This window comes from Mauremys mutica, chromosome 5 (genome assembly GCF_020497125.1).
Source record: "Mauremys mutica isolate MM-2020 ecotype Southern chromosome 5, ASM2049712v1, whole genome shotgun sequence".
Lineage (NCBI taxonomy): Eukaryota > Metazoa > Chordata > Testudines > Geoemydidae > Mauremys > Mauremys mutica.
In genome coordinates, this window is record NC_059076.1 from 28131282 (window position 1) to 28152198 (window position 20917).

The 20917-nt window shown below is 42.3% G+C and overlaps 1 protein-coding gene across 12 annotated transcripts in view; it reads left to right on the forward strand.

The window, feature by feature from the left end:
* GRID2 (glutamate ionotropic receptor delta type subunit 2) overlaps window positions 1-20917 on the forward strand; it is a 1103852-nt gene that overhangs the window by 718714 nt on the left and 364221 nt on the right. For all 12 annotated transcript variants that reach the window (XM_045017699.1, XM_045017705.1, XM_045017706.1 and 9 more), the window contains one exon: window positions 18953-19006. In XM_045017699.1, the coding sequence (XP_044873634.1) occupies window positions 18953-19006 (54 nt within the window). The remainder of the gene's footprint in view (window positions 1-18952; window positions 19007-20917) is intronic.

Below are 20917 nucleotides of genomic sequence, written 5' to 3' on the forward strand. Positions count from 1 at the left end.
CAGTGGTTCTCAGAGCCAGTCCACCACTTGTTCAGGGAAACCTCCTGGTGGGCTGGGCAGCCAGGGGCTTTCCCTGAACAAGCGGTGGACTGGCTTTGAGAACCACTGCACTAGGCTATACTCCTCATTTAACTGAAGATGTAGCTGCAGCCTCCCATCCAGAATTGGTTCTCCCAGAAAACAGCTCCTGGTTATTTCTTCCATCACTTTGGGAAATTTTCCAGGTCTAACCCATTAATTCTCAGAAAGATGAGAATTCACTAATGACTCTCACCTGGATTTAAGCTCTTGAGGGAATCCTTGCTGCTTCTGTTCTCCTCCATCACTGTGGCAAGTTAGAGCAACCAGTTTGGATTAGAGACCACACTCAGTCCAGCCAGCCAAATACATAGCCTTTCTGTTTGTCAGTCCAGAGTTAGAAGACAGAGTTTAACACAAAATATAAACAGAACTGATATCTCTGGGTAGGCATAAAGATGGAATGCAGACCTCTCCAAGTACTATTTGAACTGAATAAAATGCTCTTCTGTCACAAATAGCCATGAACACAATTCTAGTCTCTTTTAAAAAGGATTCTGAGACATTTCTACAAAGAAAATAAGAGACACAACCAGGAAACTATGCATCAGCTAAACAAAGTCTATAATTTGTATGGGGTTTTGAGGTATTTAATTGTTTTTTTGAAACCTGCATTTTCCGCAAGAATGCAGTACAGTGGTGATTGGTGAGAAATGTTTTTCTTCTGCATTTGGCATCTGTCACTCCAACAGGCAACATCATAATATGCATATTGCTTTGATTTCAGACAAAGTACCTAAGAATAGGCCGATATTTTCCCTAACAGTTGTTTGTTACAAGTTTTTCATTGGAACAATCATACTTGTTCTGTTAAAAATGGTGATTGTAGATAGCAAGAGCTAAATTTTAATCCATAAGAATAAAATCATTCTTGAGATGAAATGAGAGATAACGTTTGAAAAAATCCTTAAATTGTTTAATGCTGCTACTTAAAGTTTGTAATATAACAGGTACATTTTCAAAGAGTTGTGTGTGTTTTTAGATGTGATTTCTATTGTATGCATATAGTATTTAATTCTTCTGAAACTCTTTGGGAGTGCAAAACCCAGAATGCACAAGTGATTCCAGGCAAAAAGGATTTGTGTTCACAATCTCTTTACTTGATGATTATGGTGATATTAGTGACATTGTTATTTTCTCTGATTGAACATCTAACTTTTGAGTTGCTTTCATATATACCTGTAACATAAGGCTGATTGTATCATTTGAACTATCTCCATTTCTCTTAAAATCCCAGTAAAATTTGAGATGAATTCTTCCCTAGAGCTTGGACTTTTTCAAATTGAATTAGAATGGCAAGCCAAGTCAATGTAAGCCTAATTATTTAGTAGAATAACCCAGTTTCCTTTAGTTTAAAGCTATCTTGTTTTGAAATAAATCTGAAATAAAGGGGAAACTGATCAGGTCTTTTGAATAGTTTGGCTAATTATTTTTCCTTTCAAAAGAGATCTAAAACTTTCATGAGTCAAATTGAATCGAAAAGGATTAAAAACACTGCCACCCCAATTGTCTCTAGGAGGGAGACTGAAAATACAAAGTATAATGAACTAAACTCATTTTCCAAAATGATTTAGAAGCTTGATTTTTATTGATTGGTGATTGGACAGCAATAACCCTTGGGAAGTTTTCTTGCAATTTGTACCCACAATACAGTACAGTCAGGCCTCGATTTACACAGGTTTTTTGTTTTCTTTTGTGTTTGCACGGTTTCAGTTATGCACGGTTAATTGATTGTGACCCTTTATTTTTGTACACAGTAGAGATTCACTTTTACACGGTGCAGTGTGGTCGCCAAGATGCACAAATCAGTGGCATAGGCAGGACCCAAAACTTGGGTGGGCCCTGACTTCGGGTGTGTGGGCGGGAAATGATGGGGATGGGGGAGGGATGTGGTACCTCGTCCCTCATCCCCTCCAGCCGGTGTTGCGGGGAGCCATAGAAAGTCTGGCCAGCCTCCCGCCCCAAGCTACAGGCACAGTCAGGGCACGAGGGCTTGCCCTGCTCCACCTGCCCACCTGGTACACCAGCCGGGGAGCAGGGCCCAGGGCTCACCCCACTCTGCCCAGATCTCCTGCCGGAGAGGGAGGTCAGGGCACAGGGGCTTGCCTGCTCTCTGGATGTAATGCAGGGTGGAGTGGGGTAAGCCCACCATGCCCCAACTGCGCCAGGTGTGTGCCTTGGGGGCCCCTTGCCAGAGTGTCCATGGCCACCCACAAGGCCAGCTGGAGGGGATGTGTGGAGGTGGCTCTAATCCTTCCTGCCCCCATCCCTCTTGCCTCCCCTTCCCCACCCCCATCATTGCCCACCCACCTGAAGTCAGGGCCCACCCCACTGCTCCACACTCCTCGGCCTTCCCTGACACCCCAGATGAACACTCAGAGTTCTGACTTCAACAACATGATGATAATGCTGATACTGTATCAAGTTCATCCTCAACATCAGTAAAGGTTATTACCTGTACTGTAGTAAATGTCAGTTCCACTAAAAATGTTTTAATAAAACCTGTAGTACTGTATTGTATACATTAGGAAGGTCATCTTGTGAGCCTGGAACCTAAATCCTTATTTCCCATAGACCCTTGGTATCTTTTTACATGGTTTGTATTTGCACAGTTTTTTAAGAACATAACCACAGCGTAAATCAAGGCCTTACTGTATTTTCTTTTGCATGGAAGTAAACTCTAGGGATCAGAATACAGTTCTGGATTGCTAGTACTTCATAATAAAACAGACAACTACTGTCACTCATCAGTTTTGGGGGTTTTGTGTGGAGTTTGGAAATGGACAGAGATTAAAGTTAGATTCCAAACATAATGACTTTAGTAAAGAGAATTTTTTGTGAGCTTTAGTTTCGGCTGTGCAAAAATGAGCTTTATAAATCAGTGATCCATTTCCCCACTGAGAAGCTCAAGGGCAGAGAGAAAGACAAAGAAAAGGTCTTGCTGTGGCATCAACAGGAAGTGCTGAGACAGAGAGCCTGCTAATAGTCAGCAGTTGAATGAATTTAGCAGCTAGGGGGCAGGGCAGAGGGAAACAGACATAGACTGGGATTCCAGACACAGCCCCCTCAGGGGGAGAATTAGTATTATATGTAATATGTATGGACATGGGGATAACACAATGCATCTCATTGCTTTTCTTTTCTGTCTTCAAATCAGATAAACTAGTCTTCAGCTTTTTATCATCTCTTACTCTTTCCTCCTGCTCGTTATCTAATGAATAGGCTTGTGCTTTCATCTTCTAGTTTCCACATCAGTGCCACAAGAACCATCTACACTACAGGCAATTGCTGCAGGTGCCCAAAATTCTCAAGTCGCCGCTCTTTAATCAAGTGTATGTTAGGAAATGATACCTAGGTTCTTTGTTTTATTTTTCTTAAATGTGCATCTTCTGCCTCATACACAAAGACAGATCATTTTTTTGGCTGAATCTCAGAGGTCAACAGATGGATATGTCCTTGGGGAAGGTACATGGGGAGAGGGATATGAAGATCTATCTACAAAAGAGTGATTACAGCACATTGTTCTATGAAATAACATTGTCTGCAATGACTAATGGTCTTGGATGCAAGTGGTTTAGTAGTCTTCCAGCTGGAAGAGTGGAGCTCAGACTACAGTGCCGAAAGCATGGGGTGTTACTGTAGATAGTAGATGTTTGGATGAGGATAGTCAAGAGTTTGGGTCCATGATAAACACGTGGGGAAAATTCAACTAAGACAGCAATTTTAGAATAATTTCCCTGCCAGATCCAGGACAGGGGATTTTATCTGCTGACTTTCATCGGGATGAAAAAATTGGATCGATTAAAACAAAGAAAGAAAGACCAGGTGAGGTTCCAGGTCATATCCATTCCCACTATAACATAAAGGAATGGAGCTTCATACTTTCAATGTATGTAACATGGTACTGTCACATTTTGTAGGTTTGGCCAGTAAGCACTTCTGTGCAAAGTATCTCTGGCATGACCAAAGATTACATTGTATTTTGGAGTCTTACAGCACTGAATTGACTTGGCAATAGTATTTGTAACAAAAATGCATTGAACGATGGTTCAGCAATTTAGATAGTCAATGAATAGTAATATTTGTGTTGTAGGTTCATGAATGCCATGGATAGCAACATGAAATCTGCTTTAATTGGGCTAAACATTGAGGTTTAGTGATGACAAATGACAGCAGTGAGCATTACTTAGGAGGAAAAAATGGATGTGTACATCTAATCCAAAGGATGAAAAAGACAATAAGATAACGCACAGTCTAGGAATATTGAATTTCCACTTATTGCTCACAGATAATTAGCTGTTACATATGTATCTTGATCTGTCCATATTTAGTTTAATTTATAACTGCCACAATTTGTTTCTGGATCCTGTTTATCCTACTTTGCCTTCCACTTTAATGGGTCTTGGAATTCATTACATTATCGTGACCTTTTTGGGAGAAGCAAGAAAGAAGTGGCCTAGAAGAGCCCTCCTTATGACCTGATTTAACAGTAACACCTTGAGTATCAGTATTGTGTTTCTGTCTAGCTGTTGAAGGTAGGATTTTCAAAAGTGCTTATGTGACTTGGAAACACAAGTTTCATTGACTTTCAGTGGGACTTGTGCTCCTAAGTCATTTAGGCACCTTTTATACTTCTACACTCCACACTTGCTTTTTATAGCTCCCACTCCCACCAGCATAATACCTGAGAAAATGTTATGAGCAATATGTCATATGCGCAAGTTTTTTCTCTCTCCCTCGTGTGTGTATGCATGTGTGTGTGTGTATGTGTGAGAGTGTGAGAGAGAGAGAGAAAAAGGAAAATTATAGAAATGTTGTTATTGTGAAAAGTTGGAATCTGCATTTGATTCTAAAGGCAGAGAGATTCACAGTTGTTATGACCCTTCAGGGAAATAGTTCTGTAGTTGTGTGCCACCAAGTGAAAAAGCTGTATCTTCCAATCCCATGGATTTCCCTCATTTGATGAACAAATGTCTTGGGTCATGCTGAATGACACTATTGTAGTTACTCATAGTTAAAAAGGGGGGAAAAAGAACCTCAGAAGTAGCTTGGGCCTATGCCCACCACTGGGAATGGTGCTTGCAATACTGAAGAAGACTTACCAGCACCATTTTATATTTGAAGTATCCCTTCCCACACTATTAGTTGATCATTAAAGCCCCTATCCAGCAAAGCACTTAAGCATGTGCTTAAATTAGAGCATATGAATAGTGCTTCACTTAAAGTTAAGTACAGGTTGACTGGATTAAGCTATAATTGATTCTAGCCTTACAGAGAAAAACAACTTCCCATTTGGCAATCCTAGTTAAACTAAAATATGTGTTAGTACTGCTGGTGAATCTGTTGGCAATTGAATCTATATGGTATCACAGGTATTCAATACATGCTTTTTGACATACTATATACAGAGCTAGGAAAATAAAGCTAAACCAGGTACAGTGGAGAACAAAACAGTTAATTTTCTATATTATTCCATTAAATTATCAGCTCTGTTTGTAGAGGAGCTATTTGTACAGGTTTTTTAAATTAATAATAATCATAATATTACAAATGAAAGAAGTTTCTGTGTGGCAGTATTTCTGGTTTGCTTCAGATTCTTACATGTAGCCTTTAGATGGTTTGAGAGTGAATGATAAGAGGAGGAGTGATAAATAGGTTCTTCAAAGATTCAAAAGTTCTCGAGTTACTGCCAGTGACAGATGGTTTGTCCTTGCTCGTCACTTGTCTTCTTGACAGCATATCTTTGCTCTCTGCAAAATCTATCCCAGTGTGTACTCCAGTCCTTTAGCAGAATAAAACTATTTTCTGTTTCAGCCATGATGTTTCACATTGGGTGAATGGCATTCATGTTTCACCAAGTGGAATCCCTTCTTCACAATGCACTGCAGCATTTATTTTAATAGGCAGCTTGGAAAATTGCTAGAGTTTGAGATTACTACCTAAATTTGTAAGTGATCCCCAATTCTAAAGTTGCAAAGATTGTAAGAATATTACTTTATATCAATACTGTAGATACCTCTGACCTCCTATGAGTAGAACTGCCTGCCCTAGGGGTCTGCCTCCCATACTGTCACTAAGTAGCACTTATGCACGTATTCTCATAGATTTCAATAAGACAGCTCATTTAACTACTCAGTGTGTGAGTAAGGTGGCAGAATCGGGATCTTTGTGTTCATTATCGCTTTGTCTTTTCACAAAATTTGGCTTTCAGATTGAACTGTTTGTGTGGCAAATTTGTTACTGGGACAAATCCTCTGGTGGTATAATGTATTATTGCTTCACTGGCTTCAATGGAACAATGCTAATTTACTCTATCTAAGTAATTGGCCCTTAAAACCCAATATAAAATTAGCCTGCAAAAATGACGCTTGGATGTTTGCTGTTGAAGAGTTATGTGATATGGCAATACACATTTGGCAGTGTACCTTAACTCACAACAGGGCTGGAAAGAGAGTGGGAGAAAAATCATTTCTTGAATTCTTTGGTTATACCATGACACTGTTGCACTCCCTGCACAATAAAGTTGTTGTGGATTGTCAGACACTCAGTGCTGTGAAAGAAATGTCAGCTCAGCAGCACCAGGTCTTTTATTTAATATTGCTACTTTGAATGTGAATGTCAGGCAGATGTATTTCAGTGAGTGAAATAAAACAAACAGTTTTTCATGTTTGAGATTCAAACCTGATACCAGGTAATTAGCATATTGATTTTTCAGTGTTGCAAGATTTCCAAGCAAGTCCACCAAGTTGGTGATACCTATTGCTCCATGCAGCATTTTTTTTATCTTTATTAAAAAAGAAAGGTGTTGGAATGTTTTGGCACTGTTTGCATATCTGCATGGGTTCATCTGTGGCTAGAAAAGAGTTAATTGTTTCATGTAATACTTGTGAAGGATTTCATTTTTCATGTGTTTTCCAGCCCTCATTATGAATGCATACTGTAGTTTCGTTCAATTTTACCCTAAGATGCGAGTTGCATAAAAAACACCATCACCTGCTGTCTGTCTCATATGGAAATTTCCACTCTGTCCCTTTTATGTGTGCAGAGCACTACTTTCTGTCACAAAGCCAGCAATATGGGCAGATGAGTTCCAACGCTGCACAGTACTCAAAGGTTTGGGGTTATTAAACTCCCTAACTTGTGGGTGCCCCCTACCAATTTGTTTTTAATGCTTTTAACTTACAGGTATCAGATTCCTTTTAATTACTGCCCTCACTCTCATTGAACATATTGGTTTATATATTCCTTTGCCCCCTTCCACAAAATGCAGAGTTCATGCCAGCTCACTGGGTGTGCATGAAGATGTTTACCTAGACCACAAAGAAATGATATTCTTCCTTTAGTGGATCATCCCCTGAGATGCCGAATAAATGCTTTAACTTTGCAAATGCATGAGTAATAAAAAAAATAATTTCAAAACAGCTTTATTACATGGCCTCCACAACATTATTATGTGGCCTTTTAGTTATGAGTACTGAGGTTTAATTTGAACCAGAAATGTTCATTGCTTCTAATATCTCTCTGTTCATTAAGGCATTCTTATTTGCTCTCCTCCCGCCTCAGTGAAGAGGCAATGGACTCCTTAAATGAACAAAACTGCAAACTCAGTAGAAAGTCAAGGGCATTGTGGAACGTTATGTCATGACACTAAAGGCATGCCTTGTCCAAGTAATGACTTTTTACTGACAGATAATTGGATCGAGACTGTGTTAGTGCTAGCTTTGAGATTTTTTTTTTTACTGTTCTAATATAATAATGAACTTGTAAACTTGTGCTTCATAACTGCTGATCAAGAGACTGTTCTATGTTAGATTATGCATATTATTATTTTATCATCAACTACTTTCAGAAAGCTGCATTGTTCAATGTCAGGCTGATTGAAGTTTCAAAACATTTCCTGTAAGGAGGAGGAGTCTATAAAATATTTGATTGGGTTATTACAATCTTTCTATTGTGCCCAAACGCTGAATTTTTGTGGCATACTACAAAAGCACATAAGCACAATAATGTAAGCATGTCTAAAAGATATTAATAGTAGCGTAGTGGTGATAGGAGAGTAGTGCCTAGCCCATTGTGTGAGGCACCGTACCCACACCTAGTAAGAGAGTCCCTATCCTGAAGAGCTTAGAATCTATACAGACAAGTTTGGGGGAGAGGGAATAGTATTAGCATCATCATTTTGCAGGTAGGAAAGTTCTACAAAGAGGGTGCAATACAGACTCTATTGAAATTAATGAGAGCTTTGCATTGATCCCGGTGGGTTCAGGATTTCATCCAGAGAGATTGTTGCCCAAAAATTGAACCCTCATCTCCTGACTCCCAGTATGATCACTTAACCACAAGACTATTGTTTATGGAAGAAAACCCGCCTCTGCAGAAACTTTCCTAACCCCATAATCAACCTCTTAAGCATCACCTTCAACCCTAAAAAATTCAGAGGAGAAAATCTAAACTGTTCTCTGGCAGACTTCAGGGTAAAGTGAATTCCTAAAACAATGACAATTCACTAAGAATGTGAGTCCTTTTGTTTTAAGACTGCAGAGATGTTAATTGCCCACTTCATTTTAAATGTTCTCCTATAACATGTGTGATCCCCTTATTCTTAATCTGTCCATTTTGTGCTTAGCTTGGCCACTCTGGTTACCTTCCCAGACCTGAAGAGGAGCTCTGTGACATTCAACACTTGTTCCTTCCACCAACAGAGTGGTCCAGTGAAAGATATTACCTCACCCACCTTCTCTCTCTCATTGGCTATGGGTCACAGGTGTTTGTAGTGACTGGGAGGGGCTGAAGTCTGAACAAATAAATGTTGCATTTGCATCAGTATGTAATTTTTTAAAAGTGAACCTCAAAGGTCTTGATCTGCTGAAGATGTCCTGGCTGACGGAAGGTTAAAAAACTGACTGCATTATATAAAGAGCCAAATAAGTCAGAAACCAAATTTGAAATAGAAGATAAGGTGGATCAAACCATAAACAGCCAGTGCCTCGGTTATATAGCAGCAATCATCCTCATTTTGCTTTTTAACTAGTGTTGGATGAATTATTTTCAGCAAATTTGCCAAAAATGTATTTTGGGGGCACCAAAACTTTTCTTGACTATGTACAAATGCACCAAATAGTTTTAGCCAAAAAAAAAATGTTTTGGGACTGAGATGCCATTCAGAAAATAGCCGGAGAAGGAGGAGAGTGGTGGTACCAGTCCCTCCCTTGTAAGTTTTAGCCCAGTCTCCTGGAATGTGCGAGACCCACATTGTGTTCCCCCTCTTCCTGATGGGGAGAAGGGATTGGAACTTGAGTCTATGGCATTTCAGGACAGTGCCCCAGCCACAGATACTCTGATGTGGATATTTCCCAATCTCTTATGTTAAATTGTTCCACTTTGTATCATTCAACCAGAGTGATTGAGAGAGCTCCATATCAGAATATATGGTAGCCATGACACTCTCCTGCAATGTCAGAAACCCAAGTTCAAATGCTGTCTTCATATCAGGCAGGGAGGGGAATTGAACCCTGGTCTCCTATATCTCAGGTGAGTGCCTTAACTACTAGGCTATAGCTTACCAGGGAAGTACTACCATTATCTCCTCTTCCTCCTGCAATTTCATATTCTAGCCCTTAAAGTGCAGAAGCAAAATGTTTGGGATCAAACAAATTATTTCCTTTGACCCCAAACTGACTCTTCCAATTTGGTTTGATCCAAACTCTTCCCCCTACCTCCCCGATGTTTTTCAGAACTGAAAAAATCAATTATTCACCCAGATCTTAATTAGAGCTGGGCAAATAATGGTAACTCTGTTTCATGGAGGGTTTAAAGACTTCAAAATTTGGTTACATTCCAATTCAGTGTAAAAACTCAAAATTCTCCACAAATCAGAATTACCATTCTCTGCTCATCTCTAGTCAGAGCCCTGGCTTTAGGGCAGTCCATCTGGGAAGTTGACTTGTAGCCTGGAAGCCTGGACTTGTAAGGAGTCCAAGCTCATGAGCTAGGGCTTTCGGTCTCTCGGCTCCCCATCAGCCCACCAAGCAGGCTGCTGAGGAGCAAGGGAGACACCAGGCAGGTTTTGAAAACTGTCTGACAGGTAAGAGCCTGTTGAAAATCTGCCTGGTTTCTGGTAGCAATTCCTCAGAATTGACATGGTCCTGCGGAATGTGTTGATTTCATCAAATCTGCAAATTACAACTAAAAATGTTTCTTTTGAATTTTTCTTAATTTAGTCTTTAACTTTCTATGGCATGACAGTACTAGGAATTTTTCTTTGGGAGGCAGTGCTGGACTATTACTACTCCCTCAATTTCCAACCTCTCCCTTCTCTTATTATTGGTTATCTTCCAACTGATTTGATACATGATATCTGGTCAGACCAATGACAGCCAGGTTGCGTGCTATGTTGCTTCACTTCATTTCACTGTTCAGTTCTGTCTTGTCTCTGTAGGTGTGTCATAAAGGTCTACTGTGGGGAATTCAACAAAATATCAAAATAATATATTATTACCAAATGCACAAGTGGTACAATAAAGACGAGAACATGTTCAAAATACAAAGTAGGGAGTAGAAACAGAGATATGTAACTCAAAACAAACAAACAAAAAAGAAAAATGTCACAGGGGCTCAGGGAAGCCCATTTTAATCATTCAGTAGTTGTGGGGTACTCTGTGTAGGGTCTTGAAAGTCTTCTTGATAGACCAGCATCAGATGAGCAGCTCATTCATCAGGTGTATGGCATGCTCATCACACCTCAGTTACACAGAGGGCTGTTGCTGAGTCCCCAGATGTGGTCATTGGCTGCACACACCACCCTCTGGCATCTGAAATGGCTGAGCTTGCACCAGAGATTGCCTGGCTTTGAGCTGCCATGTTGTCTCTTTCCTGGCTGAATGATGAGGAAGGAGTTTCTTACAAAGGGAGCAGCTCTTTCCTGTTCTGCTTGTCACAATGAATAAGTTTGTTTGTGTGCACGACTTGCGCAGCTAATGCACAAACACTGGGTAGCTTGTCACTAGCTCTCTGCTTCTCAGTTGCCTCTCTGTTCTCCTGTGTGGTTAAACTCTTCCAACAGGGTAGTTAATGTTCATCTGAATGGAACAATGAGAATAAAAACAGAGGCTATGAAAGAAACAAGCAAAGGGCCTTCTCTAATATCTCACCTCTTAACATCAGGCATTATACATGAGAAACCTTCTTGACAAAATCCAGGAGATGCCACACTTACCTCTTCTCAAAGATAAATGGGGAGCCCTTCGCCACTGACTCATCAGTAGGACCAATCAAAATAACATGACAAAATAGTAGAACCAGTATAACAACATGGAGAATATAATTAGGGTGACCAGATGTCCTGATTTTATAGTGTTAGTCCTGATTTTTGGGTCTTTTTCTTATATAGGCTCCTATGACCCCCCCCCCCGTCACAATTTTTCACACTTGCTGTGTGGTCACCCTAAATATAATGCACTGTATCTAAATTCAATGTTTGGTCATGAATTACTACAAATAATGTTTACATTTACCCAGAGATATATTGACATAACAATCTCATTTCCCCAAATGATCATCTCAGCACTGGAGAGTGTTTCCTATTTAAGGTCTATTTATACGTAGCTGCCCAGAACCTGCTTTCAGTCTCTCTCTAGTTTAGAATTTCCTGTATTGCACATCAGTGTAGCAAGTGAGAACTGACCCCAGTTCCAATGTCTCTGAATTAATAATGGTGGTTGTTCTTCGAGAGATGTCCCTGTGGGTGCTCCACTCCAGGGGTCAGTGCGCCCCTGCGTCTTTGATCGGAGATTTCTGCGGCAGTACTTGTACCGGCCACGCATGCAAAGAGCCTGCCCCACCACTCTGAGTATACCTCATAGTGAGCATGTGCGGCTGGTTCCCTCAGTTCCTTCTCTGCCGTCCCCGGCTTGAGACGGAGCTCAGCAGACTCGTTAAAGAATTTCTTTCCTCATCTTAAAATAACTTGTAGTTAGCTAGTTTCTTGTTAGTTAGTGTTACTTACCCTTTTTTTTTCCTACCGTTTAAAAAAAAAATTCTCTCAGCGGCAGCCGCTTCAGACATGCCTGGCTCCACAGGCTTTAAGCGCTTCTCCTCCTCCTCTTTCGGATGGACACTCGCAGTGCATAAAATACTTGGGGGAGACCCACATTCCCCAAAAATGTACTCACTGCACTAAACTAAGCTCCAGAGCGAGAAAAGACAGGGAGCTAAAACTTAAACTCATGTTACTTCAAAAATCCTTAGGGTCAGCCTCAGACCCTGGCGCGGACTCTGCCTCCGCTCACCGCCACAGCTCTCCTGCTTCAAAAAGGCAGAAGAAAATGGCAAAAAGAGGGCACCTTCTGTCAAACGCAAAATAAACCCTCAGACACAAACCTTCTCTGGTCAGATCTACTATTTCCTTACCTGTGCTCCCCCGCTTGAGAACTTTCGACGAGCCGGGCTCCTCAGGCACCGCTCCAAACCCGCCTGTGGTTGCGGCAGCAGCGCGAAGCTCCAGTGCCGAGGCTACAGGCTTTCAGTTGCCTGCCTCGATTATGGCACCCATCGGCACCGCGACGAACGCTGTGCCGACATACCAGGATCTCCCTGAGGCACCACAGCCTGCTATTAATAGTGTGGCACCAGCTCCAGCACTGGCATTGACAGTGCTATCTGGCACTGAGCCAAAACTGAGAACTCCGGTGCAGACCCGGATTCCCTCACAGCAGTTCTATCAGCTTCAGCCTTCACCTTCAGCTGCTTCAGTGTGCAGTTTACCCAGTCAAGTGAACTCCTGGTGTCACCTATGCTGCAGTCACCCTTGCTTAAGGATTGCTTCTCCCCTATGAATGATTCAGGGTCCGAACAGCCTTCCTCCAGTGAAGGGGAACCTGAAATACAGGGTGATTTTTCGATGTATACAGACTCCCATCCTTGGACCCCTGTCACCTGTGGGCACAGGAAAATTACCTCAGACTATCCTCGAGATCCTGCCTCCTGGTATGGGAACCCCTGGATGGCACCCCACCTATGCTTTTCCCACCACCATGGCAATATTGGGCCCCATGGGCATCTTTTCCTCGGCAGCACGCCCGCTACTACATTTCAACAAGGCGTGGCACTTGCTTGGCACCACCAGACGAACGTCCAAATGATATGACACATTTGGCAGCACCCTCCCATTTGCAGGATCAATTAACTCCTGCCCCTGACCCAGTAGCAACTGAAGTAACGCCTGAAGAAGCCTTACTTCCCTCCCCTCAAACGTCTTCAGACGATTTTTCGAAATTCCAGGACCTTTCTAAAAGGATTGCCAGCGAACTTAGAATCAACTTAGAGGAAGTCCCGGACCAACAACATGAGCTAACAGACATCCTGCAACCCTCTTCTTACTCCAGGCTGGCATTACCAATCAATGCAGCCCTTCTGGAACCGGCTAAGTCTATCTGGCAGGCTCCAGCCACAAGCCAGCCTACCTGCAAACAAGCGGACCATAAATACTTCATTCCCTCGAAGGGCTCTGAATTTCTTTTCCCACATCCTGCGCCAAACTCCCTGGTAGTGGACGCAGCCAACCAAAGGAACAAACAACAATATTCCCGCTCCACCCCAGCCAACAAGGAAAGCAAACATTTGGACCTGCTGGGTCGCAAAGTGTATGCCTCTTCAACCTTACAATTTCGAATTGCCAATTATACCGCAGTTCTGGCAAAGTACAACCACAAAAACTATAACAAGTTCATGGACTTTATTGAGCACATTCCAGATCAAAAGAAACAACAGTTCACAGCTTTGGTTTCCAAGGGCCAAATCATATCATGCACGGCTCTTCAAGCAGCTCTGGATGCAGCCAATACCGCAACAAGATCCACCGCTACTGCAGTGGTCATGCGCCGAGGTTCATGGCTCTCCTCTTCCCTTTTTCCTTGCGAGGTTCAAAGTACAATAGAGGATCTTCCTTTCGATGGTGATAAACTCTTTGCTTCCACCACGAATGAGGTGCTTCACTCAATGAAGGATTCAAGGGCAACTCTTCGGTCCTTAGGAATCCAAACCCCTACGACCAGAAGGCAACAGTACAGATATCAACCTTACCACCATCCACGCTACCCCCATATACTCAGCATTTCAACAGATCTCAGGAACAACAACAGCAACACCAACGCCGGAGATCGAGATACCAGCGGCATCGCCCCAATTCTTCCGGGGCTCCTCAACTTCCTCCAACTAATAAGCAGATTTGAACCTTTGGTCGAGGGTCTCAAAAACATCGTCTCGACTTCAGCGTATGCACCGCCTACAACTATCTTTGGACACTGCCTACGGCCATTTTTGCACCAATGGCAGAACATTACCACCGACAAGTGGGTCCTAGAGGTCATCACAACTGGGTATTCTATCCCCTTCCTCTCCTTACCTTCCATCTACCCACCCTCCCTGTCCCTCTTTAGGGACCCCTCTCACAAGCTATCCCTCCAGGAAGAAGTGCAACATCTCCTTCAACTGGGGGCTATAGAACTCGTGCCCGAATGTCACAAGGGGAAAGGGTTCTACTTCCATTATTTCTTAACAGAAAAGAAAACTGGAGGATGGCGACCGATCCTCGACCTCAAGCGGCTCAACAAATTTATCAAAAAGCAGAAGTTCAAGATGGTTACTCTTACCACCATAATTCCAGTGCAGAAGCAGAGCGATTGGTTTTTCAGCCCTCGACCTACAAGATGCCTATTTTCACGTCACTATCCACCCGGCCCACAGACGTTTCCTTCGTTTTACCCTCAGCTCAATGCATTTCCAATACAGAGTTCTACCCTTTGGCCTTTCCACTTCCCCCCGAGTTTTCTCCAAGCTCCTAGTGGTAGTCACTGCCTTCCTCAGGAAAAAAGGAGTCATAATATTCCCTTACCTTGACGATTGCCATCTCAAGGCCTCCACGTTCGACAAAGCCCTCCGCTTCACACAACTCACCATCGATTGCTTCCAATCTCTGGGACTGCAAATAAACAGAAACAAATCCACATTATGTCCTACCCAACACCTAGAGTTTATAGGAGTGGACCTCGACTCCAGAACCGGGCGAGCTTCTCTCCCTCCCAACCGATTCAATACCATAAAACTACTGGCTACGAAACTTCACGACAGCCCTCAGGTCACTGCCCGAGACTGCCTCCAACTACTAGGGCACATGGCCTCGTGCACCTTCGTGGTCCAGAATGCACATCTCTACATGAGGTGCTTCCAAGCTTGGCTGGCCACACTTTACAGACCGAACTTGCACTCGCTAAACAAACCTCTGGCCATACCCTTCCGAGTCAAAGACTCTCTCCTATGGTGGACAGTCCCCTACAACCTCTGCTCTGGAGTCCCCTTCCTCCAGACCTCCCCAACTCTGATAATGGCTACCGACGCATCTCTCACAGGCTGGGGTGCCCACATCTCTCACCAAACAGTCCACAGGCTATGGTCTCCCTCCGAGACCTCCCAATGTTCCAGAACTTCGAGCTGTACGAAATGCCTGCCGCCACTTCCTGCCACTAATCAAAAATCAGCATGTATGCATAATGACCGACAACATTGCCTGCATGTTCTGCGTAAACAGGCAAGGAGGGGCTCGATCCCACTCTCTTTGCTCAGAGGCCATAAAACTCTGGAATTGGTGACTTGCAAACCACGTCCGCATATCAGCTGCTTATCTCCCCGGGGTGATGAATACCACTGCCGACAAGTTAAGCAGACGTTTCCCTCTGGAGCACGAATGGGAGATAGATGAGGGAATCATTTACAACATACTTCGCACTTGGGGTCACCCAACCATAGACCTCTTTGCAACTGCGAAAAACACAAAATGCCTCAATATTTGCTCCAGGGCGGGACTGGGCAAACGCTCCCTCGGAGATGCATTCATGATCCCATGGCACCAGGACTTACTCTATGCGTTTTCCCCCAATACCACTTCTCAGCAGGGTCCTCATAAAGATACGAACGGACCTTGCCACGGTGATCTTGATTGCACCTTCATGGCTGAGACAACCGTGATTCCCTTTCCTCACCAGAATGTCAATTCGACCGCCGATCTCACTGCCTCTCATCCCAAACCTGTTATCACAGCAACACGGCTGGCTTCTTCACCCCAATCTCTCCATGCTTTATCTCAAAGCCTGGTACCTGCATGGTTCTCCCAACATGAACTAGATTGTTCCGACCAAGTTCAAAGAGTTCTCTTACACAGCAGAACACAATCCACCCGTACCACCTATCTCCAAAAGTGGAAGCGATTCTCAGAATGGTGTGCAACTAAACAACTGTCTTCTATATCCACACCCCTTCCCTGCATACTCAGCTACCTATTGGACATCAAGCACACTGGCCTTTCCTTCAGCTCCATCAGAGTCCACTTAGCTGCCATCACAACCTTTCATGATACAATCAACAATAAATACCTCGGTTTTCACCCATCCCATCACCAAGCATTTCCTTTAGGGACTCCAAACCTTATACCTAGACATTAAGCCACCTACCCGTCCGTGGGATTTTCCCCTAGTATTGTCCTCTCTAACTCATGAACCCTTTGAGCCCTTAGCCATCTGCTCCCTATTACACCTTTTGATGAAAACAGCCTTTTTGGTGGCGATTACCTCCGCCAGACGAACAGGAGAGATAGCAGCCCTTATGGCAGATCCACCATATATGCTCTTTTTCAAGGACAAGGTTACCCTAAGGCAACACCTCAAATTCCTTCCAAAAGTTCATGCCTCATTCCACATCAACGAACCAATATATCTACCAACTTTCTTCCCGAAACCACATGCAAACTCTTTCGATGCACACGTTGGATGTGCGCAGGGCCTTGTCCTTCTATTTGGACAGAACCAAACCCTTCAGAAACTCTTCTAGACTTTTTGTCTCCATCGCGGAGCGCTCCAAAGGCATGCCTATCTCTACCCAGAGACTTTCAAACTGGATCTCCGATTGCATACGACTCTGCTATCGGATAAAAAACATTACACCTCCAACATCCATCAGAACGCATTCCACTAGAGCTGTATCTACCTCTGTAGCCTTCTTACGTAAAGTGCCATTGACTGACATTTCTAAAGCTGCCACTTGGTCCTCCGAACACACATTTGTTAAACACTATGCCCTTACTCAGGGCCCTCTCTCTGATACATGATTAGGCAGAGCAGTATTATCTACTGCATTCTTACCAGATCCGAAGTCCCCACCTCCTTGAGAGATACTGCTTCTAAGTCACCTGGAGTGGAGCACCCACAGGGACATCTCTCTCTCGAAGAGGAGGTTACTCACCTTGTGCAGTAACTGACGTTCTTCAAGATGAGTGTCTCTGTGGGTGCTCCACTACCCACCCTCCTCCCCTCTACTTTGGAGTTGGGGTAGCCTCCGTTGTAGAGAAGGAACTGAGGGAACCGGCTGCACATGCTCACTAAGAGGTATTCTCAGAGCGGAGGGGCAGGCTCTGTGCATGCGTGGCCGGTACGAGTACTGCTGCAGAAATCTCCGATCAAAGGCGCAGGGGCGCACCGACACCTGGAGTGGAGCACCCACAGGGACACTCATCTCGAAGAATGTCAGTTACTGCACAAGGTGAGTAACCTCCTCTTTTCAGTTCTGGGGATCTTACCTCTCTCTTAAGATTAGTAACCAGTTAAATCTCTCTCCTTCAAACATAGTATTATATAAATTACAATCATCCCAAAGCCAAAAATCAGTGCTGTACATCTCCCCAGGCCTCAATAACAATAGACTACTACCATTCATCTACCACAATGTTAATGTTTTATGCTTTCACAAAGCAGCATTACAATACCTGGCTTCCTTCCCCTGTGATTTATAGCAGCTCTGGGTGCTTACTATTTTAGAGCCAATATCAGTAGAGTTACCAGATCAAGCCAAGCCAGTCTTGGTTTTGTTTGCAATGCCTGTTCATTTGAAACCAGTAGAACGAACTGAGATGTCCAGCCATTTTTGACATTCTTCTATGATTTTTCCCTCCTATGCTTCCTCCTCTCCACTTCCTACTTTGGTGTGAAAGTCAGATCCTGCCGCTGCATCTTTACTGGGCTCATGACATTGCTAGCCCACCCATTTCTCCTCCTCCTCTTCTTCTTTCTCTTTGTTCCGCCTCTGAGTGAGTCTTGCCCATGGAATGAAGAATGATAGCACAGAAGAAAGAAGGGGAGGTAGCATCTTGGGCCCACCACAAAGACAGCTTTCGGAATCCGTTTCACTGACCAGATAGAGGGGAGCAGAAATGGGAGGGGACAGCAAGGGACCTGTGAAAAAAGAGGCAAGAGTAGGTCATTCTTTACATGTAGTCTCCCAAAACTGCCACAATGACACATTCCTCTCTCTCAAAAATATCTTTTCTCACCTATTCCTGTATTCATATAATCCCCAATTTTTTTAATCTGGATGACCAGAATATCCACATTTCCTTCCCACTCTCACATCCAAGATAGGTGAACATTGAGAAAGTGTCATGGTTTGGAGATTTAAAAATTTGGTCAGTCTGAGACAGTGGGTATCTTGTCTGAATGTACTGATTCTTTGCCATTCTTTCTTCTGCTCCATCTTAACATACAGTGTTAAAGCAAAAAATGATTTAATTTTCTTCTGAATCAACTGAAACCTATTTTCTTCTGTTATGCCTGCAGTGAAATATATTTCCATTTTTAATTAGCAAGTCAAATAACACCACAAATGCTTCTGCTAAAGGTTCTCTATCCTCAGCTGAATAACAGAGGTCTTTCAGAGCATGTGCTCCTTTTTTTGTCATTTGCAGACAGCATCCATTCCATTTATCTATCTATCTATTTATTTATTTAGCTTTTATAAATAAGCTGACTGATAGCTTCTTTGTTCTCTATTTCAGGTTGTGGAGACTAATTTGGTTGCTTTTGACTGTCACTGGATCATTATAAATGAGGTAACTATCAACTGAATGTTGTTGTGAAGCATGAATCCTGTTTTCATACATACTGACAGTGTTCACGCTGGTCTTTGCCAACAGGAAGCAGGAACTACAGCAAAGTCTAAACATGGGAGTGAGAGCATTGCTTAATAAAATCAGAATGACAAGTTTTGGGGCTTTGTTGTTTTTGTTTTGTTTTAAATAAAAGGCCTTGTATGAATAAAACAAATGTAAAACAGTCCCCTACTGAGTATGTTTAGCCTTTCCTTTTGGCTTGAGCTGCCTGCTTTGGGAGATCTTTCATTTAAAAAAAAATCAAGCAAACACAACAAAAAAATAAAACAAAAACAATTCTTCTTTGCGAGCATAGTGAATCCTTCCCAGTGAAGTGCTTGCGTCCCATTGATATTTAAATGTTGTTTCTAATGTGTTCCTCCTCCCTTTACCCCTTTAAAAAGCACAAGGATTGAGTGGTTCAGTATGGGCTGGTACCAAAACCCATTGAAGATAGCGCCATATATGAATATGTATAAATAGTAAACAGGAGGAATCTTTTTCAAGTACAAACATATCTGTTTTCAAATCTGTCTGAGTCTGACCTTGTGGGAATTTTTGTAAAGGCGGTTGATTAAAGGATCTGTTTTTAATTATGAAATAAACTGCTTGCCAGGCAACATCTCATAGGTCAAAAAGCAGAGTAGCTACACATAGAAAACACCGCACAGTGAAGTTGTTTTTGGATTATACAGTGTTCAAATGTTTCTCTGTTGTTTTAAAAGGAGTCATTTATTATGTCTACAAAATGCTTAATTGGAGAGATAATTATTCCCAAGTTTAATGTATAGTACCTATATCTGTACGTGTTTTGTAAAACATTGTTTAGAGAAATGACGTGTAATTCCTGATCTGCTCTTGATTGGCCACACAGTTCTGTTTTCATAGTCAGTCATTAGTTATTCGTTGTTATAATACAATAAACGAATCAGAGTTGGTTTATTGTTTCCAGTTTATGTTAATGGGAAAGCTCACCTCAGAAGCAGCGTCTGGTTACAGTTAGGTCCTGTTTTACCTTGTCTTTCTAAACTACAGGAAGGTCACAAGGTGAACCTATAGGCATAATCAACCATTTTTCAGTTAGGCTAGATTAGAATTCAGTCATCTTCCTGGTTCTTTGCTCTAGTGACCAGACCAGTTTAGTGAATCATTTCCACTGTTTAAAGTTAACAGATACTATTAAAAATATCATTTCCCCCAAATCCTATTGAAGTCAATGGGAGTTTCTCCATTCACTTCAGTAGGAGTTGGATTAGGACTATAATTCATAGTGTTAGTCAAAATGCTGGTAAATCACTTAGGTGGAAGTTCTTAATGATTGGTGAATATCATATCTTCTTATCATTTTAGTCAATTTTAAATGAATTTGAATTTTAAAAGAAAAACATTAATGTAGTAAACTGGAAAAGCTCTGATCATAGTACATGTTTTCTATCTGCTGTAGAACCTACAGATTCACAAATCAGTTGCTCTGTGAAATGGATTCTGCCCTATGAGCCATATCCATGCATGAGGGTAAAATGTAGCTTTCTTTGTTCTAGCATTCTAAATATTTGCATATTTTGAGGACATTAAAATCAGATCAGAAACAAATAACATCTGTTCACAGTGGCATAGACTGAATCAAGATCGGACTTTGACCTGTCATTTATACAACATTTTTTCCTTTGTGACTTCTTTTGATGTCACCTTATTCAGACCATAACAAAAATGTGAATATATTCCAGGTGGTGAATGTTTGGGAACAGTATTCTGCCTTTTATGTCACTTTACCAGTATACTACAGAAAAATATCTAGCTTTTATCCGCGTTGATGACAATGGGAGATTTGAAAGTGGAGTGATGGCTGCCTATGCCTTTTGTTTGGTTTTC